General features: G+C 41.9%; 1 protein-coding gene across 1 annotated transcript in view; it reads right to left on the reverse strand.

Annotated features, from left to right (window-relative positions):
* Positions 1–24,884, reverse strand: part of kcnh3 (potassium voltage-gated channel, subfamily H (eag-related), member 3) — a 163,773-nt gene extending 138,889 nt beyond the window's left edge. Inside the window, exon 1 of the mRNA XM_079662628.1 lies at positions 24,707–24,884. Within this exon, the coding sequence (XP_079518754.1) occupies positions 24,707–24,782 (76 nt within the window). The 5' untranslated portion in view covers positions 24,783–24,884. The remainder of the gene's footprint in view (positions 1–24,706) is intronic.
* Between the last annotated feature and the right edge of the window lie 1,065 nt (positions 24,885–25,949).

A 25,949-nucleotide genomic window follows, 5' to 3' on the forward strand; every position in this document is an offset into this window, starting at 1 on the left:
TATTCAGGAGTAAAGAAAAATGACAATGTACTGGTTTCCATTGAGAGGTAATGTGTGTTGCTGGTAGGAAGGAGTAGAGGAAGTGCAAAACACACTAATTCAAGAAAACATTTCACTACTTGTGCTTTTCACCCCTCATTTAAATCGTGCTTTGCACCTCAGGGCCACCATATGAGCTGCAGCTGCTTAAACACACAATTAGTCATTTGTTTCATGTAATCTTACGGGTGTTTTCAGTTGGAGTACAGCCTAATTAAAAACAAAGGCCTGGTGTCCTATTATGTTTGCAGACAGTACAATTGTCAACAAACATTTTATCAAATCACACAACATTAAAATTCTTGTTTTATTGGCTGAATGTATCGTGTTTCTTGTATTTTGTGTGCAGATGCATTCTCAGATTGTGCCTTCAGAAATGGAAGACAAAAGCAGAAATATTAGGAAAGCATTTTTGCAATATTGTTTCCTTCTTTGGGAAAATAGAGGTCAACATTTTTGCAAAGAAAAATCAATAATCGCCAAGTCCCCTAGGCCGGGTGACGAAAAAGTGAATTTTCTGCTCTGATGCACCAACACAAAAAGAACTGAACTCTGCCCTTATTAAAATGCACACTTATACATAATATATACACACACACACACACACACACACACACACACACACACACACACACACACACACACACACACACACACACACACACACACACACACACACACACACACACACACACACACACACACACACACACACACACACACACACACACACACACACACACACACACACACACACACACACACACACACACACACACACACACATCTAGAACATGTGATGGACGTGGGGAAGAAGGAGAGAGACATTTGACCCTCAGTAGCCTCATTGTGTTTGCTCATGCATGTATATATTCACATGCGATTTCAAAAACAGCATTTCAGTGATGCATAAACAAAAAATATACTTCATTTCTAATCAGCATTTAGCCTTCACGGTGAATCTCAATATGTAGCCAAGGTCACTAAATAGCCACACACACTCTCAATAACAAACACACATGCCCATCATGATAGAAAATATATATGTATGTTCTGTGTGTAATGTGCACGGAGATGAGAGATAATTGGAAGGGAAGGAGAGAAGATTGAAAGATGGCTGACATGCTGGTGTCTGTGCTCTGAATTCTTCATGTGTTAGGAGTTCAGATCCGGTCGTCTTGTTACAACAGCAGCGCTCCAGTAAAACATTAAAGAACCACTGGATATGAATAATAACACACAAACAACACCAGCCTCCTCTCGTCTTCCTCCACAGGTGAGTAGAAAGTCTTCATTGTGTTTAGTCCATACAGTATATCATTTTATTTGTAGATGTTTAAGTGATTTTAAACTTACCTGAGGATTCAACTGACTTGTGTTTCTCATTGTCAGTTTCTTCTGTTGTTTGTGCTATCTGTTGTCTTAAATGTAGCTCTTGGTATTGTATGCTCTTTTGATTGTTGAGAATAAAAGTATTGAACAAAATGTAATTCAGGGATTCAACAATGAGTCATTTCTCAACCTGACCTGCCCTTAAGGAGTAACTGGAAGAAGGACGTTGATGTATCCCCTTAATGTTCAAGATGTATAAAAAAGGAAATACTCAGAGGTACATAAATACGTTTCCACTCCACAAGATGGCTGTAATCATCTAGAGTAGATGTCTGGTAAGTGACGCAGTTCCACTCAAAATGTGTCACAGTCTGGAAAATTGCTTTGAAACTGAAATACATTGAATGCTTTTACTGGAGTTTACTGTACACTCATCTCCACCAACGAGGAAGGTGTGTGTGTGTGTGTGTGTGTGTGTGTGTGTGTGTGTGTGTGTGTGTGTGTGTGTGTGTGTGTGTGTGTGTGTGTGTGTGTGTGTGTGTGTGTGTGTGTGTGTCAAAAAGATGAATTTCGAGGATTATAATTTAATATGCATGATCAAATAAATAGATTTATTAATCCCAATCTGGGAAATTATTTTGCTCCAGAAGCAGTGTGTCTAACATTACAATACAAATACTTAAAAAGTGCAATAGAGTTAACAATTAACAATTAAAAATGAAAATGGAAAGTAGTATATCAAATATTTAAAAATAAATCTGGATATTTAAAGTGTTCTTTAAAATAAATCAAAAATACTGCAGTAGCAGGAATATAGGCTTATACTACAGGACATAGACATACTGTATATACATGTGATAGTATATTATTTACAGATATACAGAAAGTCAACCACAAATATGACTGTGAGGCAGGCGGAGGGATATTATGGTGTGTCGCCCATGAAGGAGGCTGATTAGCAGACTCAGGTCTGGCAGGTGGTCAGGTCACAGAAATAAAAGAGACTAGACAAGACAGACTGTTCCTCACCTGCTTCTTACAGCAGAGACACCTGTTGCAAGATGCAAATATACTAAATTCTCCTTGGCAACAATTCACTAAATGGTTGCTTTCAGCTGGTAAACTCTTTTAAAAGTGTCCCTATTTTTTTCCTAAAATGTAATGTAGCTCACACACAGCCTATTTGATCTTGGTGTTTCTCATGCAGGAAATAAAAGGCTTGGCGGGGGAAACCCCACGCTGTGGTCCGGGCAATGGAATATATTCAAAGAGGTTTGCCCACAGGTGTTTATCGTAGTGACCGATATACTCAGCCATAGGAATATCCACTCACTGATCTCTCTCTGTATTTCCTCAACGTTTCTCAGCTGTATTTAGAAAGAAATGAACACTACAAGACATCCAGTTAAGATGATGTTATTGGAGCTGAGCTTTCAGTATCATGTTCTGTTTTTCCAATGCATTCAAATCAGACGAGCCTGAAACTAATGGTGCGGTCAAACCAGAATTAGCCAGGCAAATGTACTAATGGGAGTGTGTGTGCGTAGAGTTAAAATGGCCGGCGAGCTCCACAGCAGCTAAATTATAGCGTACAGCTTCTTATCAAACACTGTCATTATCCTCAGTCATTGTCCTGCAGCCTAGCAGCATGCAACAGCTGCTTGAATTGTCTATTGTGCGGTTATACACACACACAAACACACAATCAATACTTGAATTAAATGTCAACAATTTCAAATTTTAAATGTCAGAGTTCACTCAGATTGTGGGATCTATTTTCAAAACCAGAGGCATATAACCGACCACACCAGAGAGTAGGGCTGATCGATTATGGCAAAAATCATAATCTCGATTATTTGGGTCAATAATTGATATCACGATTATTAAAAACAATTATCCAAAACATCAATGTATTGGAGAAAAAAAATTGAACAGTATGTTGTTAACAGTTGATTACCCTGAACTTTAGTAAAACTCAACTGAAAAAAAAAAAAAAAAAAAATCAATAATAAAAAAAGAATCGTTTTATTTCGTTTACGTTGTTTTCGTAATCGTTGCAAGCCATAATCGTAATAGCGACTAAAATACGATTAATTGAGCAGCCCTACCTGAGAGAACAAGGACTCTTCACACACCCATCATGTTTGGCATTTTAATAATTATCATGCTATAATCAAATTGACTGCACACCGCCCTGCAGCACTCCATCAATCTGGTTGAAGGAGGATCATGCGTTAAAGTCTCTCTCATCAATTTGACACGGCGCCATAATTGCATAATTTTATGACTCTGGCAGGCTATATTAAGAAAGGTATATTAATAATGCTTACACACACACACACACACACACACACACACACACACACACACACACACACACACACACACACACACACACACACACACACACACACACACACACACACACACACACACACACACACACACACACACACACACACACACACACACACACACACACACACACACACACACACACACACACACACACACACACTGTACCCAAACGAGGCTTTCACACATTCAGCCAATTAGCTTGACGGTGGAGTTGAAAGAGCAGTCAGTCACTGTTGATTCTCTGGAGCTGACAGGCCGGGATAAGAGGGGAATGAGGAGAATATAAAATAACACCCGGTGAGGTTTAGATACCAGAAAGGCTCATTTACATACATTTACATACCATGTTGGGGTAAAGGCAAATAACGTCAAACAAATACACTTAAGCCATGTCATAATTTTTTGGCAACAGCGATTGATATTACTAACAGAGAGCGCCCTGAAAATGTCAGTTTCATGAGATGCTGCCTCTCAGAGCTCGACATCAGAGGGATTAAAAACATCCGGAGCCTATTTGACCAGAGCAGCTATGTTTATTGTAAAGAAATCTCCAAACATGCAAACAATCTGAATATTTCCAGGGTGTTAGACCTTCCTTTTTCTAACTGCTAGCCACATTAGCAAGCACCATGCATTCTGTAAGATATAGCAGGCTGATTCTAGCATGTAGCAGAGTGGAACAATGTTCACTCACGGTCTATGTTGGCACTCGACATTTAGTCATGTCAATTTGAGATTTGGACCTATGATGGTGGCATTCAGCATTTTAGAGAAGAAATGGTAAGTGGACTGCATGTATATAGTGCTTCTCCACTCTTTAGGACCACACAAAGCGCTTTACATATGCAAGTCAGCATTCACCCACACATTCATACAGAAGCAGAGGCTGCCATAAAAGGTGCCACCTGCTCAGGGAGACTAACATTCACACACACACACACACACACACACACACACACACACACACACACACACACACACACACACACACACACACACACACACACACACACACACACACACACACACACACACACACACACACACACACACACACACACACACACACACACACACATACCATGTATACATCACTTCAGGGGACATTACATTGACTTACATGCATTTCCTGGAGACTTATCCTAACCATAACCATCACATGCCTAACCCTTACCCTTACCCTTACCCTAACCAAGTCTTCACCCTAAAATTAATTATTCCCCTTATGGGGACCTCCATTTTGTCCCCATAAGGGAGGTGAGTCCCCACACGTGACTGTGTGAACAGATTTAGGCCCCCACAATTAGTAATGCCACACACACACAAACACACACACACACACACACACACACACACACACACACACACACACACACACACACACACACACACACACACACACACACACACACACACACACACACACACACACACACACACACACACACACACACACACACACACACACACACACACACACACACACACACACACACACACACACACACACACTGCTGGCCATCGGGTGCAATTTGGGGTCAAGTAACGTCGACATGTTGACTACAGGGGACGAACCCTCAACCTTCTTATTGGAGGAGGACTGCTATCCCTCACAGACACAGTTGCCGTCTACTATATATATATTACATAATATTACTTTCATATTCTTGAATTGATTCTGTTCATCTGTGGTGCAGGGTTTTATGGCAGTGGCTTTGAGGCAATTTGTTGACAACCCAGCAAAACCTTTCTTTTTCATATCTTAAAAGCGATAATCTATTTTCTCTAAACATGTAAAGATACAGTCAAATAAATGTACCAGAGTGGAATTTGGCTTTTGCACAGTGCTACAGTTTACATAAATACATAACAAAAGAAAACCAGAACAGGGGACATAACACAAGGCATTTCTGTTGCTTTCTCTGCTATTGTTCTCTTGTAATTGAACATGTTGTGAGCATGTGGTGCTCTGGCCACTCAGTCAGATACAGAGAGCATGAAACAGGCTCTAAAGCACAAACAATAACAACAATGGTTTGATGTTCTCAGTGGGACCTCGTAAAGACCAGTCAAGCCAATCTGTCTGGTGCAGTAACAGGTGCATGTGATGCTTTCTCCCAGCAGCCTGTCACTGACCAGCTGCCTCTCCCAGAGCCATGGAAAACAGCATTGTTTCATTAATGCAACACCGCGAGGGAGACATCGCCTGCTGCAAAGTCAATATTTGCTAAAATTACACAAAAGCAAGAAGCGATGGCAAACTGGTGACTAGCGTCCGGGCTAATGATGCAATACATTGGTCATCTAACAATCTGAAAAAACAAACAAATGGGCATGAAGACACGTTGAAACAAATATGAAAAAGACCATTTGCACACATGGACAGAAACATGGACGCAGGCCTGGATCCCAAAGATATTAAAGTGACTGTTATTTTGAATATATTGTATATTGTTGTGCCTTTATGTCTTAATGTGTGCAAATGTATAAATGTGTCTGTAGATTATAGGATATACATATTTGTATACATATATATGTGTATTTTTGTATTCGGGATTGTGGGAAACGGTATTTCGATCTCTCTGTCTGCACACACAAACTGAAAGATGGACAATAAAGTTGAATTTGGTTAAAGATGTCCTCTGAGACCCTTCCACTGTGTTCAGCGAGCAGGTTGGAGGTAGAGTGACGCTCTCCAGGCGCTCGCTGCCAGATCCTGTTTGGGTCACTTGGCTCTGACACACTTTCTGTTTGACTGACTGTCTGCCCGACTGACTGAAGAGACTCTAACTGCCATACTCCATCTTTAACTCTCCTCCAAGCCAGGTGCCACAATCTACTTTCCATCTAAGCATGATTTGAATTTGAATGAAAAGATTGAGTCTGTGTATTTTACCCTGACATCTAGACAAACAGTTCGTTGTTAAGTCTGTGCAAGAGCAGTGTTGGAGCAAGAAACCAGATCACATCAGCCAATTTAGAGGTGCAAGAATGAGCATGTTAGCACTTCTAGTTCACTCAAAGTCAATGATGTTTGAACGGTCTTCAAGTTAGATGCCTGAAATAAGATATACGTTTAAAAACAAGGGTAATACCAATAATAATACCATCAAATACATCAGTAAATACCCCACTGGTGAATTTTAAAAGCAGCGGTTGCTAGCAAGAGTCTAAATGAGACGACTGAACATCATCACGCCCAACATTTGCCTCCTTTAGCTTAGCGGTGGTGACGTGAAGTCATGTGACCGTGCTGTAGTTCCTTTATAGCCCAACATTAGCCTCCTTTAACTTAGCGGTGGTGACGTGAAGTCATGTGACCGTGCTGTAGTTCCTTTATAGCCCAACATTAGCCACCTTTAGCTTAGCGGTGGTGACGTGAAGTCATGTGACCGTGCTGTAGTTCCTTTATAGCCCAACATTAGCCTCCTTTAGCTTAGCGGTGGTGACGTGAAGTCATGTGACCGTGCTGTAGTTCCTTTATAGCCCAACATTAGCCACCTTTAGCTTAGCGGTGGTGACGTGAAGTCATGTGACCGTGCTGTAGTTCCTTTATAGCCCAACATTAGCCACCTTTAGCTTAGCGGTGGTGACGTGAAGTCATGTGACCGTGCTGTAGTTCCTTTAGAGCCCAACATTAGCCACCTTTAGCTTAGCGGTGGTGACTTAAAGTCATGTGACCGTGCTGTATTCTTTTATAGCTCAACATTAGCCACCTTTAGCTTAGCGGTGGTGACGTGAAGTCATGTGACCATGCTGTAGTTCCTTCATAGCCCAACATTAGCCGCCATATTTTATGTATTTAATCATATATTTTCGATTATAAGGGGTATAAATATTATTCAGATAACCACGGAATCGCTGGAAGTGTAGCTTTTTTACAGCGGTACCTCTTGTGAGACTTACCTGACTCACAGCAGCCAATAGGGTCGCTCAAAGCAGCTTGACTTTGCGTTTTGCTGTGTAGGAACAGAAACAATATGAATTCAATGAATTACGTTTTTTTTTTAAGAAGCCCAAGAACAATGATTTTAACACTGTCCTTTCTAATGGCGCATTTCCATTGCAGGGCCTCGCTCGACTTAGTACGGTATAGTTAGGCCTTGTTAGGACTGGCTCACTTTTTGCTGCGTTTCTATTACAGTTTAGTAGCTGGGGCAGTAACTATAGTAACGCAGTGTAGGCGGAGCCGTGACGTCATCTTCAATGCGAACCACAAAACCAAAATCAGCCGTTAGCGGTTAGCACTCAGAGCTCACAGCTCCTCATATCTGTTCAGAAACTAGACACAAGTTAAACAAGTACAAACCACAGACTGCCTGTGTCATGGAGAATACAGTCGCTGGTTTATTTATGTCTGTAGGCCGTTGTTGTGAGTGTGGACGGTCGGAGCATCTAGTGCGTTAGTTTAGCCAATCTCCAGAAAACACGCATTTTAAAAGGTTCTTCGCCTGCCGTCTGTCTGCAGACTTGTCAAAGCATTAATTCATGGTTTTTACTAACCGGTATCAGTATGTTGTTACTTCGGCATCATTTAGAAACGTGTATTACAATTAAATCACGGTAAAATATGCATCTTGTTGTAGTTGTAGCCCCCTTGCCAGCAATTCTCTCTCTAGTTTAGCATACTCAGCCCGACTCAACCTTGTTGTTGGCCCGGAAAGAACCTGGATTTTATGGGGCCAGAAAAACTTTGAAATAGTACCCGTTAGCTGGAACTACGCCAAGTGGATACGCAACCAAAAACGGGCCGGGCACGGCACGCTTAAACCGCGCTCCGCACTGTATTGGAAATGCGCCATAATAGGACCTCCTCCCTGATCCTCTCAAGGAACTTTTCCCTTTCTGAATCTACAGATATCAAGATAACTTTGTCCTCTTTTTTATATATTAGCATCTTTGACAGAATAATATCCCCTGGCTGTATCCATATGTGTTCCTGCATGATTTGTAATTACCCAGGAGACAGTGCGATGCCCCCTGGGGACACAAAGCTCCATCTGGTGACTTCAGAGCGCTGAAAATCCCACACTTTCTCTTAAGGCCTTTGACATGAACTTTGGCGTGCTGCAGTGAAACGATGACATAAGGGCTGATCGCACGCAATGCTTAATAAGAGCTGACACTGATTTCTAGCTTTTTTTCATTGTTTCCAACGCTAAAAGGCTTCTCTGCAGGATGTCTGTTAGAATAAATGACATTTCACACTTCCAATCTGCGTCACAGGTTGCCGTAACTATATGCCATGGCTTCAAAAATGTGAAAAGACCCTCTGATGTGCAGTGACTCACACATCATACAGCGTTTGGCATGCAGTTCAAAGCTCTATCGGCTCCTCCGCTTCCAGTATGGCCTCTTTGACTCAGAAGTTCACCACTGTATATATATATAGGACTAAATTAATTAATTACAGTGAGGCTGAGAGACGGGGTTTCAGGCTGTTTGTGAGATGGATGTGTCACTGAAGCTGGAAGGCAGAGTTTATGGTTCGTCATTAGGTTGACTTGTTTTCATAGCTGGAGGTAGAAATTAAGCTATGGTAGTTTAAAAATAGTACATCAGAGTTATAAGGCGCGAATCAGAAACCTTAATTTTTTATATTTTTATTTTTTGGGTTTTGTCACTGTGGGCCAGAGTCCTGCACGGGTCTGATTTTCAAGACCCGCTCCCGCCCCGCAGCCGCGACGTGCAATACCGAACCCGCCCCGCTACCCGCACATATTACCAATTAGTTCCGCAACCCGACCCGACCCGCTGGCACAAGATCCGCAACCCGACCCGACCCGTCGGCACAGGATCCGCAACCCGACCCGACCCGTCGGCACAGGATCCGCAACCTGACCCGAACCCATATGAGCAGTGAAAACGTGCAATTATTAACACACCCAGTTGCATATTTGTCTCAAAAAACCTGGGATGTTGGTTATTTTCTGCATCTAGGAGGACACCAAAAGCCTCCCAGACGTTGGATTTCGCTCTTGAGGAAGAGTTATTGAAAATGCTGTATTCTCCGCTATAGAGAGTTTCACCTCAGCCATTCAGAATGTACAGCGCTCAGCAGCAGATAGATGCACTGCAGAGGTTATGATTATGCACGGTCCCGCGGGGGAGAGGTCTGAGGATTTAAACATTAAACTCAATTATTGTTATTTAAATATATTTATTATGCAACACCCGCGACCCGACCCGCATCATCTTTGTTTTAGCAAAAACCGAACCCGGAAAAAAGTGTTTGAAAAAATACCACCCGCGAATCACCTTTTTTGCGAGTCACCCGTCGGCGACCCGATGCAGGACTCTGGTGTGGGCATGTGCGGGTGGAGGGAGGGAGGGGGGAGTGTAGTGAGTGTACTGTGATATTACAATATATGAAATGGCATCGATTGTTGTACACTATAATGAAATAAAAACACTTAATGACACTTTTCATACTGTAGGAAGAATACAAAAAAACAATAAGTAGGAATAAAATGCAAGAATGGCGCCTTGGTTAGATCTGAGGAGATGGGTTTTAAAGGACTTTTTGAACGATGACAATGTGGCGAATATTTAATGTGGTTTTTGAGCAAGAATTAAAGAAATAACGGCAATTTGGAGTGCTGACAAGTCTGGATATGTCAGAGCTTTCTTCAATTAAAGAAAGATAAAACTGAGGTATCGTTTTTTAGAAGCAAGGAGTGACGATAATTACAAAGTCAAAGTACTATCACCTTAAGAATATATACTGAGGATTAAAGCACTGGTTGAAAACTTGTCCGACATCGTGAACCATTCAGAGAGTCAAAACTAAACATGGAGAAGCAGCGCTCAGTTATCAGGCTCCATATTTGTTCTTCCAGAAAACTGAGGGTTTGCTGCAGCTCTCACTTCCTTTAAATCCAGGCTGGAGACTTTTCTTTGTCTGGATAAACATGCCATTATGTTTTGGAAAACGTCTGTAGAAAAAGAAAAGCATTGATGAGGTAATGTTGGTAATAATGCTCGCTGTCTGTGTTTCACTTCGTCCCATAAAAGGGAATGGAGGTTGAGGACAGGACTCTTTGCAGACCGGTGAATAACATTTTTGGTTCAAAGATTTCCCAAATTAGGAAATTATCTTATCTTATCTTATACCTTCAATCAAACTGGAAAAACAATATTTTTTTATGGACATGTGAGTATCATCATGTCGAAACAGCAAAAGCAAACTAAGGAAACTGCCCGAAATGTAAGGCGAAGAAGTATTTGGGGTATATTTTTGTCCGTCTATTCAAAAAGTTATATGTAAAAAAAAGATCTGTATGGTATTATATTATACAGTCATTTCTGTATATCTGGGTCTTATTCATTTAGTCCATCTGTTGTGCTGCTGTGACCGGGGGCGGACTAGGACTAAAAATCAGCCCGGGACTCTCGACCGGCCCACTTCGGTACCACTAGTAAACTGTCAATGTCAAAAACGTCTGCAGGTGGAGACTCCCGGTGCTAGTGGACGGCCGGAGCTGTAGATTAACATTGACATGCTTGTTGTAGTTGTGAGGGCAATGCCTGTGGCACCATGGAGCATATGTGTGGGCTGGACCTGTATTTTACAGGAAAGGAGTGATCAGAGGGTCGAGTTGTCGAATCTTGTTCAGTTTTCCTCTTCCTCACCCTCTCAGACTTTGAGTTGCGCGCGCTGCTAAAGAGACGCGTTACCATGGAAACCAAACAATGGTGTAGCTGTATTAAAGTCCGAGTGGAAACAGTCGTGAGTAAATCTGATGTCCAGGACAAGGTATTTGGAGGTTTTGGAAGATTCATAGCTAACCACACTGAAGATTATGGATTATCTCATATTTTTAATATCTAACATCACCAGAAGTCATCATTTAAGGGGTCATTTCTCAACATTTTGTTCCGGGGGAGCATCCCCCCGGACCACCCTAGTATGGTTTGGTCACCCTTTCCATAGCCCCACCAAAAATATTTTCAACCAGCCGCCACTGCCGGCCAGTCCGCCACTGGCTGTAACATCTCCAATTCCATCTGACTTATTTATTTCTCGTCTTAATAATAATAAATTACATTTGTATAGCGCCTTTCAAGGGACCCAAGGCCGCTTTACATGGTGAACAAACAAACAAACAAACAAACAAACAAACAAAAGGGGTCTTACATTAGCTATCTTCTCCAATGGTTTGGTGATATTTTACAATCCTTGCAGAATATAAGAATTGCCAATTAACCGTGATAACCTGCTGAGGGACCAGCGTTTGCACAATTTGTTTTTGTTTACAGATTTGGGACGAAGAAGAGACCGGGTAAACATAATGTACCTGCAGCTCCGAAATGCAACCAAACAAATCTATACAAAAGATAAGTCTTAGGACATGTGTACGATCGTTTGCCCTCTAATAAAGCTGGATTCGGGATTCATCTGCCTCCAATTGGACCTTATTACCTGAGAGCGGGGGAAATGTACCCCCTGTCGCTCTGACTTCATCACTTTCATTTACCGCCATTACCGCCCGGCCTCTATCCTTCTCCTTTCTTTTGCTTCGCTCATTTCTTACGCACACGGTGACATCCTCGATGACCACCTGCTTTGGTTTCTATTTCCAGCTCCATCCTGCTCTCCTGTCTGATGTTATCTGTGAGAGCTTCTTCTAACGATCTCCTGCTCCCCTTCCCTCTTTTGATTGGCCGCAGGCATCCGGAAACCTCACTGTCTTTGAGAGGTTCAGTCAGCTGTTTGAAAACACTCTCACTTCATGTTCTGTATTTGTAGGAACGTGGCTGCAGGGAGTGTGACAGGAGGCAGACAGATGCTTTTCACAGAACAAGAGGGGGGGGTCATTAGTAAGTATGATCTGAAGTTGGTCTCATTAACTCAAGTTAAATTAAATTATTTCCGGCATAGATCCTAAACACAAAAAGGACACTAAAGATAATATATATGTGTTACACTGTATTTATTCATTTATTTTAAAAACTGCCTTTTTTAGAATTGTGATTTGATTTGATTATTTTCATTTTTTTTTAATTATTAATATATTTTGTAATGTCATCATTTGATCCTTTTTTTATCACATTTAATTTTAGTGTTTTTTTCGATTATTTTGTTTATTTAATTTAATTTTTTTATATTTAATAGCTCACATCCTTTGTCGGGTCAAATGTAATTATTTGTTGTTCAACTTTAATATGAATTTATTGCATTTACACAACTTTAAATACCAAAGACAATACCTTAAGGATTATGTATAGCTTGAGATTAACGGTTATGGACATTTGTACAAAAGCAAACCGTTTCCTGCTGCACATTATTTTAAACACTTTCTGTTTATCTGAGCCGACCACCTTGAAAACACTGCGAGACAAATCATGCACCAACTATTGTTATTAATGTAAATACAACATTTAAACTGCTGCTCTATAATTGGGAAAAGTGTTTAACCGTCAACAGTTGTTGCTTTTAGAAATCCCTCCTCAGTGAAGTGAGTCACTGACAGGCGTGCGCTGAATGCAGCCATATTGATTACTCTAAACACCGCCAATGCAAATAAAACACAACTGTTTGGAACTATTGATTACAACTCACCAACTGCCTTTAGAAATACTAACGACTGTAGCCAGAGAGACAGTGTGAGTGTGTGTGTGTGTGTGTGTGTGTGTGTATGTGGTGTGTGTGTGTGTGTGTGTGTGTGTGTGTGTGTGTGTGTGTGTGTGTGTGTGTGTGTGTGTGTGTGTGTGTGTGTGTGTGTGTGTGTGTGTGTGTGTGTGTGTGTGTGTGTGTGTGTGTGTGTGTGTGTGTGTGTGTTTTAAAGAGACAGAGTGTATTTTAGGCATTGAGGATGCAGCTCGGAGCCTTTCTGTGTGAGAAGATTTGAAAATGATCCATCTGTTAAAGCCCTAATTCAGCGTGTGTGTGTGTGTGTGTGTGTGTGTGTGTGTGTGTGTGTGTGTGTGTGTGTGTGTGTGTGTGTGTGTGTGTGTGATCTCTCATTTTTCATTATGAACTTCATAATGTGACTGCGAGCGTAAAAGTGCAAAGTGGAGATAGTTAAATTCAGACGTAATGAAGTGAGCTGTAAGGAGAGCTCTCCTGATTACAAACGAGCCTGATGGATGTTATTAATTCTACCGCACCAATCACAGTCTGCAGAACGAAGAGACTGAGCATTAGACTGTAATACTGAATACTGTATAATATAATATAGAGGCAGCGCAATGTGAGTCTGAGAGTTTAGAGCACAGCTCATAAAACAAAAGTGCTCTTCATAAGTTCATAACCCTCTTTCCCTCTTTGTGATTTGATTTAGTCAAAGCTTAACTCATTTGTTTTAAGAGTCACATCTTCTTCATGTCTCTTCTACATCAACATGTGTCCCCTCTTCTTCATGTCTCTTCTACATCAACATGTGTCCCCTCTTCTCCATGTCTCTTCTACATCAACATGTGTCCCATCTTCTCCATGTCTCCTCTACATCAACATGTGTCCCCTCTTCTTCATGTCTCTTCTACATCAACATGTGTCCCCTCTTCTTCATGTCTCTTCTACATCAACATGTGTCCCCTCTTCTTCATGTCTCTTCTACATCAACATGTGTCCCCTCTGTGGAAAGAGACTCTGAAAGTTTCAGGAACAAAGATTCTCTCTCTTTTTGATCCATTTCTATAAAAACCTGAAACAGAGGGGATTATGGGTAATGCTGCAATGATCTGTTTGGTGTTTCAGCCAATCAGAGACAGGCTCTGTATATATCTGAGACCTGTGATATATTGATGACAAACAGAATAATAGGGGACCTTTAAGAGCCACCATTTCTATTAGAATATTACACATGCAACTTAAAGACACATTTCTGGCTTTTGCACTAAAAAGTAGACCATTTTTTCTACTCTAATCCAAACACAGTTCATGAAACGCCCTGAAGTTCAATACATCCTTGTCTATCCATATTAATGTATAAATCTGTATGTGGTATTAATATAAATATTTAATTTATTTATAGACATTACATTTTACTTCTTAGACGCTGTTATCCAAAGCCACTTACATACTCAATACTGTGGACAATCCCCACAGGAGCACTTTGGGGTGAAGTGTCTCAGGGACACAACGACATGCTGACTGCAGTGGGGTTTGAACCTGTGACCCCCTGATCCCAACACCAACGCACTACCCCACTGCACCACACGCCACAGAGGCTCATCTCTCCCTTTTTTTTAAGTTTATCCCATATTTTGTAGACCCACATTTCTTTTTATAACCCTTGTGTGAACTTCTGTATGCTGTGTTTCTCTCTTGACACTATACCAGTTGCTGCTATGACACAACCTCTCAGAGCTGCGCGTACAGCTGACTCTCAGCCCTTCTGTATCCTGCAGATAAAGTGACAGAGCCGACATCAGCATTATTATCCCCCGTCATTATATCGCTTTCCACCTGACGACAAACCAGGAGGGGTTTAAGCAGAGAGCGCCCGGGGGACACACATACACCTGAGACACGACAATGCTTCAGCGCTAATCTGTGCTTTCACACACACACACACACACACACACACACACACACACACACACACACACACACACACACACACACACACACACACACACACACACACACACACACACACACACACACACACACACACACACACACACACACACACACACACACACACACACACACACACACACACACACACACACACACAGGGGAGAGGTGACACACCGACTCCCTGCAGGTCAGAGACATGTACACTAATGCTTTTATACACGAACAAAACATGTGTGCACAAAAAGAAAGCACATAATAAAAAGGAGAAAGTGGAAGAATCTAATGAGGGACTAAGAGAGGGGTGTGAGATCATTGGAGTCATCTTAACACCAAAAATAACTATAAAATAATGGTTTGATTTAAATAAATACCACTAAAGTGACTTTATAATGTGTTGCTATGACGATATGAGTCTGACATCTCTGCTAACAGTTTTCAATGTATTGGAAAAATCCATTCTTTTTATTTTTATTTTTTTAATTGGACAAACTATTTTATTACTCTAATTTCCTTTGTGTATTTATTTTTATTTTATATTTGTAGTGCACAAACTTACTCTTTATGTTTATATGTTTTTTTATATATTTTATTATATTATTTTTATTTAAATGATCACCTATGGCAAACATGGACATCTACTAAAAACTGCATAAGTGAAATTAGGTGCTTTTGACCCTCATATATTAATATTTTAAAAAGAAATTCACAAACTGAAACGTAAACAAGAAAGATTGTATATAATAATGGATTAAAACACCTTTTAGAAATAACCTGGCCTCCTAGTGTGGTTTCTTTCTCAGCTGTGAAGCAGATAAACTAAATATTATTATTACGTCTGATAAGGCTGAGCAGAGGGAGGGGAAAGAAGTTAGAGTAGTGCTAGATCTCTATTTTTGTGAGATATTAATGTATTTTGTTCTCATAGTAAGCCCTCCAGGTAACACTTCATTTATACTTTAAATACATCTCTGACATTCATGCAGAATTGGCAACGAGAGCCGTACATACACCCGTTTCCCTGCAGTTCTAATTGTGGGCTATTCTTAAAACAGTGTAGGTGTAACTGTGGAGAGACAGTCTGACACCAGGCTGACACTTTTACAGAACTATTTTTAAAAGGAAACACGTAAGATGTGTCATTTGTTATGAAGTATATCGCTGAAATGTTTTCTTAATAAGCATTGCCAACAATAATGAGACGTATTGTCCCACGAGGACCTGTTTTATTGGCCCTCCTTTGTGCAGTTCCATGTCCTTATAGATTAAAAATGAAGCGTGGGTTTAGACATGTCCACGTGATGAGGGCTCAGGCTATAACCTGATTAGGACCGAGCCAGAACCCACTCAATTAATAGGAGCAGTTGAGTGGTGGACACAGCTGTGGCTTTTCCTAAGCACAGCAGCAAATGAACATTGATTGCAGCGAGCATGAGGTCCGCCTTCAGAGGACTCGCTCTTCTTCCCTGAGTTTCTGCCACGTTGTAATTGCGTACTTCTTAAACAAGAATACAAAATAATTTGTGCCCAGCACGAAGCCACTGATTGCATGATTGAGAGAAATAAACATAAATGAACAGAAGGCGAAGTCACTTGACAAATGTTCTATTAACAAGGTGGGCATTTGTGCGTGTGTGTGTGTGTGTGTGTGTGTGTGTGTGTGTGTGTGTGTGTGTGTGTCCGTGTGTCTGTGTGTGTGTGATGCTGTTCTAAGAGGTGTTGGCTCCAACATTCGTCATGAGAGGGCTCTATAAATAATAACATCAACGTGTATGACTCAGAAACTATGATGTAAAACGTGTGTGTGTGTGTGTGTGAGAGAGAGAGAGAGAGAGAGAGAGAGAGAGAGAGAGAGTGTGTGTGTGTGTGTGTGTGTGTGTGTGTGTGTGTGTGTGTGTGTGTGTGTGTGTGTGTGTGTGTGTGTGTGTGTGTGTGTGTGTGTGTGTGTGTGTGTGTGTGTGTGTGTGTGTGTGTGTGTGTGTGTGTGTGTGTGTGTGTGTGTGTGTGTGTGTGTGTGTGTGTGTGTGTGTGTGTACACAAATTGTATACATTATAGACATTTAAATACAAAATACAAAAGTTGGCACGTAACACCAATTGTTATTTTGTGGGCTTTGGTTTTGAAGCATGGAGTTTTGAGTTTTGGCCGTCGCCATCTTGGTTTTTGCAACCAGCAGTGACAGAAGTTCAGACTACAACTGAACAAGACATTTTCAGGCAATCAAACGTTTCATTAACCTATAAAGTAAAACCACGCTGACAAAGTGTTTAAACGACAGAAACAAAGATGGTAGCAACCTGTCAATCAAAAGGTAGCCGCGCCCTAAAGAAAACCTCACTGTATCATCTAATTGACTCTAAATGGCACCATCGTGTACTAAAGGAGCATCATGATGAATCACGGAAGACTAGAAACTAGAGATTAAGACTAGAAACCTATCAGGAGAATGGTTATAGAGCTAATAAATCAAGTGGTGATAGGGCCATCTTCTCAGAGAGTATTATACGATCTGAATTCTGGTTTTAAGTGTCGTTATCGTACTCAGTCATTAAAGATTGACAGCGTGTCTCAACTGCATTTAAAAACAGCAGATATCATTTAAATCACACTGGTGACAACTGATTATATCACACTTAGAAACAGCAGACTGTAAAAACTGAACAAACTAAGGAAATGTCATAATAAAAATACATTCTAAATTTGAATATAGAGTAGAGAAAGGGAAACCTGGAAGGGCTGGAAGTAAGTGTTTGAGGTGAATGGGGTCAGAGGATTAGGGAAGGGTCCTTAAAAACTCATTATCCTCCAGTACTTCTTCATTAAGAGGTGTGTGTAACTCCTGATCGTATTTTACAAAATGGGTCAAGGGCCTCCTGAATCCTAAGTGAGTTCTCAATCGTCTCTAATTTTGGGAAACACCTCGTGCCTCTAATCCATCTTGGGAAGCCAGGAGGAGAATTCTAGAGAAGCAGGATGACCAGTCTATTAAGGAATGAAACCTATAACCTAATTGTCTTTTCTGTAAAGCTTACTATCAAAAACATAAAGTATATCAAATACAGATAGAGCCATGTCATGACCGAAAGAACGAGATCGCGGGTACAAGCGGCCGAGATGGGTTTTCTCCTCAGGGTGGCTGGCGTTTCCCTTAGGGGTAAGGTGAGAAGTTCAATCACCAGGGAGGGACTCGGAGTTTAACTGCTTCTCCTTCGCGTCGAAAGGAGCCAGCTGAGGTGGTTCGGGCACCTAGTTAGGATGCCACCTGGGCGCCTCCCTAGGGAAGAGACCAAGGGGTAGACCTAGGACCAGGTGGAGGGATTATATCTCTTTGCTGGACTGGGAGCGCCTTGGGACCCCCCAGTCAGAGCTGCTTGATGTGGGGAAAGGAACGTTTGGGACTCTCTGCTGGAACTGATACCTCCGAGACCCGACCACGGATAAGCGGGAGAAGATGGATGGATGGACAAATAGAGCAAATCTTAACATTTGAGAATCTGGAACCAGCCAGTGTTTGTCATTTGGGTTTGAAAATGTACTAAATTATTGATTACATGTCAGTGATTGATTATTTACTGCACTGCACTGTCCTTCATGCACTTAAATACAGTGTCTTTGTCAATTCCATTATAAAAAGTAATCATTTCCACTACTAGTATCATTAAATCAGTCACAGCTCAGTTTGTATTCATTCAACTGGCTATTCAGATTTAGGATTCAGGAGAAAGAAAGCACTGATATCATTCTGGTACTTAACGATGAATGAGACCGCTATAACAATGAAACATACTAACTCCTGAGCGTTCATGGAAACAGACAAGTCCTTCAGAATAATAGCACGGTCTCCATTCTAGCTGGAGCTTGTAAAATCACTTTTGTCCACCATGTGACAACGTGAAGCATACCGGAGGTGCACGTGCACACTTTCTACTTCATCCACTTAGGTTGCTGTGTTTAAAGTCAGGAGGTAGAGTTGGTCCAGAGTAGATCAATAATCTGTGCGTACATGTGGAATCTGATTATTTTAAACCTTCCACACAGTCAGAAAAACACTTGTAAACTGAAAAAGATGACGCAAGTATAAAACGGATTTGCAAATATACAAACAACTCCACCAAAACATGTAAATAAACATCTCTGAATACATTAGGTAAATGAGAAGCTTGTCTCCAACATTTACAACTTTCTAAATTCAGTTTTTAAACTGTCGGACCTCAATTATACACACATGTTCATTTGCATTTGACACAGTCACTCTGCCATTTTCAGATAGCACATGAAATCCTGCAGCTGATTTCTGCTTTCAAAGTAAGAGCAGCAGGTGCCTACAGTAGTTAGAGCCCAGGGTGTCATACACACACACACACACACACACACACACACACACACACACACTGACTCACTCACTCACTCACTCACTCACTCACTCACTCACTCACTCACTCACTCACTCACTCACTCACTCACTCACTCACTCACTCACTCACTCACTCACTCACTCACTCACTCACTCACTCACTCACTGTGTGTGTGTGTGTGTGTGTGTGTGTGTGTGTGCGTGCGTGCGTGCGTGCGTGCGTGCGTGCGTGCGTGCGTGCGTGCGTGCGTGCGTGTGTGTGTGTGTGTACACAAATTGTATACATTATAGACATTTAAATACAAAATGGATGTAATCACGTTGGCACGTAACACCAATTGTTATTTTGTGGGCTTTGTTTTTGAAGCATGGAGTTTTGAGTTTTGGCCGTCGCCATCTTGGTTTTTGCAACCAGCAGTGACAGAAGTTCAGACTACAACTGAACAAGACATTTTCAGGCAATCAAACGTTTCATTAACCTATAAAGTAAAACCACGCTGACAAAGTGTTTAAACGACAGAAACACAGATGGTAGCAACCTGTCAATCAAAAGGTAGCCCCGCCCTAAAGAAAACCTCACTGTATCATCTAATTGACTCTAAATGGGACCATCGTGTACTAAAGGAGCATCATGATGAATCACGAGAGACTAGAAACTAGAGATTAAGACTAGAAACCTATCAGGAGAATGGTTATCGAGCTAATAAATCAAGTGGTCATAGGGTCATCTTCTCAGAGAGTATTATACGATCTGAATTCTGGTTTTAAGTGTCGTTATCGTACTCAGTCATTAAAGATTGACAGCGTGTCTTAACTGCATTTAAAAACAGCAGATATCATTTAAATCACACTGGTGACAACTGATAATATCACACTTAGAAACAGCAGACTGTAAAAACTGAACAAACTAAGGAAATGTCATAATAAAAATATATTCGAAATTTGAATAAAGAGTAGAGAAAGGGAAACCTGGAAGGGCTGAAAGTAAGTGTTTGAGGTGAATGGGGTCGGAGGATTAGGGAAGGGTCCTTAAACACTCATTATCCTCCAGGTCTAATTCATTAAGAGGTGTGTGTAACTCCTGATCGTATTTTACAAAATGGGTCAAGGGCCTCCTGAATCCTAAGTGACTTCTCAATCGTCTCTAATTTTGGGAAACACCTCGTGCCTCTAATCCATCTTGGGAAGCTCGGAGGAGAATTCTAGAGAAGCAGGATGACCCGTCAGGCTGTTAAGGAATGAAACCTATAACCTAATTGTCTTTTCTGTAAAGCTTACTATCAAAAACATAAAGTATATCAAATACAGATAGAGCCATGTCATGAGCGAAAGAACGAGATCGCGGGTACAAGCGGCCGAGATGGGTTTTCTCCGCAGGGTGGCTGGTGTCTCCCTCAGGGATAAGGGGAGAAGTTCAGTCATCCGGGAGGGACTCGGAGTTTAACCGCTTCTCCTTCGCGTTGAAAGGAGGTGGTTTGGGCACCTAGTTAGGATGCCACCTGGGCGCCTCCCTAGGGAAGAGACCAAGGGGTAGACCTAGGACCAGGTGGAGGGATTATATCTCTTCGCTTGCCTGGGAGCGCCTTGGGACCCCCCAGTCAGAGCTGGTTGATGTGGGGAAAGGAACGTTTGGGGCTCTCTGCTGGAACTGCTACCTCCGAGACCCGACCACGGATAAGCGGGAGAAGATGGATGGATGGACAAATAGAGCAAATCTTAACATTTGAGAATCTGGAACCAGCCAGTGTTTGTCATTTGGGTTTGAAAATGTACTAAATTATTGATTACATGTCAGTGATTGATTCTTTACTGCAATGCAATGTCCTTCATGCACTTAAATACAGTTTCTTTGTCAATTCCATTATAAAAAAGTAATCATTTCCACTACTAGTATCATTAAATCAGTCACAGCTCAGTTTTTATTCATTCAACTGGCTATTCAGATTTAGGATTCAGGAGAAAGAAAGCACTGATATCATTCTGGTACTTAACGATGAATGATATCGCTATAACAATGAAACATACTAACTCCTGAGCGTTCATGGAAACAGACAAGTCCTTCAGAATAATAGCACGGTCTCCATTCTAGCTGGAGCTTGTAAAATCACATTTGTCCACCATGTGACAACGTGAAGCATACCGGAGGTGCACGTGCACACTTTCTACTTCATCCACTTAGGTTGCTGTGTTTAAAGTCAGGAGGTAGAGTTGGTCCAGAGTAGATCAATAATCTGTGCGTACATGTGGAATCTGATTATTTTAAACCTTCCACAAAGTCAAAAAAACACTTGTAAACTGAAAAAGATGACGCAAGTATAAAGAGGATTTGCAAATATACAAACAACTCCACCAAAACATGTAAATAAACATCTCTGAATACATTAGGTAAATGAGAAGCTTGTCTCCAACATTTACAACTTTCTAAATTCAGTTTTTAAACTGGCGGACCTCAATTATCCACACGTGTTCATTTGCATTTGACACAGTCACTCTGCCATTTTCAGATAGCACATGAAATCCTGCAGCTGATTTCTGCTTTCAAAGTAAGAGCAGCAGGTGCCTACAGTAGTTAGAGCCCAGGGTGTCATACACACACACACACACACACACACACACACACACACACACACACACACACACACACACACACACACACACACACACACACACACACACACACACACACACACACACACACACACACACACACACACACACACACACACACACACACACACACACACAGACACACACACAAACACACACACACACACACACACACACACAGCTGAGTGAGTGAGTGAGTGAGTGAGTGAGTGAGTGAGTGAGTGAGTGAGTGAGTGAGTGAGTGAGTGTGTGTGTGTGTGTGTATAATAATAGTTTTTAATTTGATTTTAAACATGTCAATAGAGTTTGCTGTTCTAAGATCCACTGTGTAGTGTGTATGCATGTGTTTGCGTGCGTGCGTGCGTGCGTGTGTGCGTGCGTGCGTTCGTGTGTGTGTGTGTGAGGGACTTAAGCACCGGAGACATTTCAAAGCGCAATGCAAACATTTCCAGATCGACAGAGACCGAAAAACAACGAGCAGCAGCAATCTGTCAGAGATGAGGCGTATTAAAGTAATCATGATTTCCATTTGAATCACAATCACAATCTCACACACACACACACACACACACACACACACACACACACACACACACACACACACACACACACACACACACACACACACACACACACACACACACACACACACACACACACACACACACACACACACACTGCAGTGTTCAGACGCATTTACAGACAGACACATAACTCGCCTCTCCATCCATTCTTACTCAAGAATCTGATTTGATGAGGAACTAATATCCCAGCATTTCAAAGAAATCACATATCTGCATGTTTGTCACGGCTAACGGTATACATTTAGACATCTGAAATCCCCCCTCCTCACAACAAAGCCATGGCATCCTTCACACACACACATCCAGCCCTCCCCACCCCCACACCCTCTCGTCTCACCCCCACCCCCCTCCCTCCCACTTTGACAAGCGGAAAGGCCACGATGAATTCTTGACATCCATGCGAGTTCATTATAATGACTGCACATGAACTGGGGAGATTTGTAATTATCGGCACCTCTGGAAGAGCCCGAGCCAGGCTGTGTTTTAGACGCTCACAAGAGAAATAGCCCGGCTCAGGCCACTTCATGATCATTCCCATGATAAGGGCTGTGTGGGGGAACACATGTGCACAGGGGGCAAATGGATCTGCAAGCGTTTCTCCTGAATAATTCAGACTACATGATGATTACAGTGTTTGGCACATGGGAGCAGAGATGAGAGTGAAAACACAGCAGATGCTTTTCATGTCTGTTTGAAGACGGCACTAACAACTCACTTTGCTTTTATAAGGTCGGATTATTTAAATGGCAAAAGCAAGAGGCACTGTCACTGTAGTTGATAAAGGACTTGAAAAAACCTCAAGAGCGACTCTCGAGCCGCCTGTTGTGATAATCTGTTCCATCATCTGTCTGTCACACAGAACGGTGTTAGAAAAGACTCTGGACACACACACTTCTGTCACTCTGAATATTCAACGCAGATGCAAAGACCAACTGCAATAAAGCATCTCTCACACGCCCACCCACCCAGCATGGGTCCAAACACACAGGGCTGCTCATCGCATCTGCTCACAACACACTCTTGCCAAAGAAGAGAAGAGGGACAGTCTCCCCCTCTCTTTCTCCAGCTTCTTTTCGACTGATATTGCTTCACATATAATGGAGATCAGAACACAACTCATGTGGGGAATTAGGTAAAAGAAGCTTTGAGTTTGAGCTGAAGCATTATAGGTGATGATACAAAGTGAAGCCTGATGTGTGCAAAATAAACACAATGGCCACAAAAGGTGCACAAAGAACCCGAAGGAAGTCTCACACGTATACACAAACTGTATAACAGTGTGCAAAGTATGAGCTGGTAAAATCACCTTAGAGAAGACATGTGTGCATGCATCATTACACTGCCATCAGTGCAACACAGCAGAACACCAGAATACTGTGGTGCACACTAGCATATGATGCGTTTGTAGAATTTATTCAATAAACAATTTGCTTTCTTGTTATGGAAGCATGGATTAACCTCGTGTTATGCAGACAGGTAGCACCAACAACTTCAATAGCATGCATCTACTGAAGACATCGTCCATCAGTGGCTTCAGAAGCAGAAGGACTTGCACACTATCATTTGATGCATTTGTATAATAATATTTTCCATTGTGATTTCATCCTTTTAAAGCATGGATTCACCTACTCGTGTGCAGAAAGGTGCACATTAAGTCCTCTAAGACTCACTTTGAAAACATGCGGATGTGAAGCAACATTTGGATGTGAATAAACGAATTAAATATATGCAGACTGAAATTGTTTTGAAGTTTTAAACTTCCTGTATATCATTCCTAGATTTAAGTGCAGTATTCCATATAGTGATTTTTTTTTTCCTTTTTGAGAAGACAGGTCGATATCCAGTCTCTGTGTCTGGTTTAGAACAGATCACCAGAAGAGAAAAACTGCTCGTTTTTGTTTACTCACGGGTGCCGTCGAAGCGCGTGGCGATAGTGTCCAGGAAGGTGTTCTGCGGGGCCAGCAGCCCTCTCATTACCGGCATCCTGCTCCGGGTGGACTGGCTCCTCCTGCCTCGGCGCCCCGGGGCAGAACTGGACTCCTGTCCGGACCCGAAATTAGGCAGGAAGCGAGAGGTGCCCGGTGCGCATCCCAGCCCCTGGAGAAGCGCACCGATCCGAGAAACGCGCGGTGACTCCACCTTGGCACCGCGGGGGTTGTGACCATAATCAACCGAGCAGGGAGCGAGTAACAACAGTGGGATGCACCTGTGCACCTTCCCACGGGGGGTGAAAGGGGAGGGGGAGTAATTAAAACCAAAGTGTGCGTCCGTGAAAAAGCAAAGTGCGCTGCGGAGAGGAGAGGTGAGGAGGATGGATACACTGAGAGTTTGTAATGCTGGAGGAGCGTGGAGGGAATCTTATCGCTGCAAGCTCCTCCTCAACTCTCCCCCTTTCTCTCTCTCTCTCCCCCTACTCTCTCTCTCTCTCTCTCTCGTTGCGTGGTTATCTTGCCACAGCTGAAATATGCAGAGTCACGTGACGCCTTTCAGGTCTTGCCATGCTGTTGTCGTGTTCCAAGTGGAGGAGGTGAGACTGGGAGACAAAGAGAAGCTGCTCTGGGGGTTCGGGTCTCCCCCCTGATGCTGACGGCGCTTTGTTTTGAGAAAAAGTAGATCCAAAACAGTCTGCACCTTCTTTCTAAATCTCGGTTTTATAGATTATTCGGAAAATCCCACTTCCTTGTGTGTTACAGTGTCTATTTCATTCCTGAAGTTTTAGAGAACTAACTTCTCACGAAGTTAAGTGTGTGATTTTCTAAGAGGAATATAAGACATAAGGAGCAGAGATGATGCTCTCCTCAGGACCTCATGCTCTCTCACTGTCAAAGAGACCTTTGTTCCTCCTCACTGCTCAGTGAAGTGCTGCCATCTGCTGGTTACACAGCGTGCCTTGAACGCACCTTTCACTTTTTTCCCATGGGAAGCAAGAGGAGTCATGATGTAACATGTGACACTAAATGTTTAAGTTAAGTTCGTCATGTCATTACATAAAAACCTAATCTTACAAAATCCTTAAACATAGCATTTTTGTATTTCAGACTGGAAAGCATAATGTTATCAAACAATTTGTTTGTCTTATGTTGTATTTATTTTATTAATTTACCTCCTTTTCCTTACCTTAACTGTATCCTCTTAACTTTGTATTGTATT

Source organism: Notothenia rossii (assembly GCF_949606895.1).
Source record: "Notothenia rossii genome assembly, chromosome: 2".
In the NCBI taxonomy this organism is placed as follows: Eukaryota; Metazoa; Chordata; class Actinopteri; order Perciformes; family Nototheniidae; genus Notothenia; species Notothenia rossii.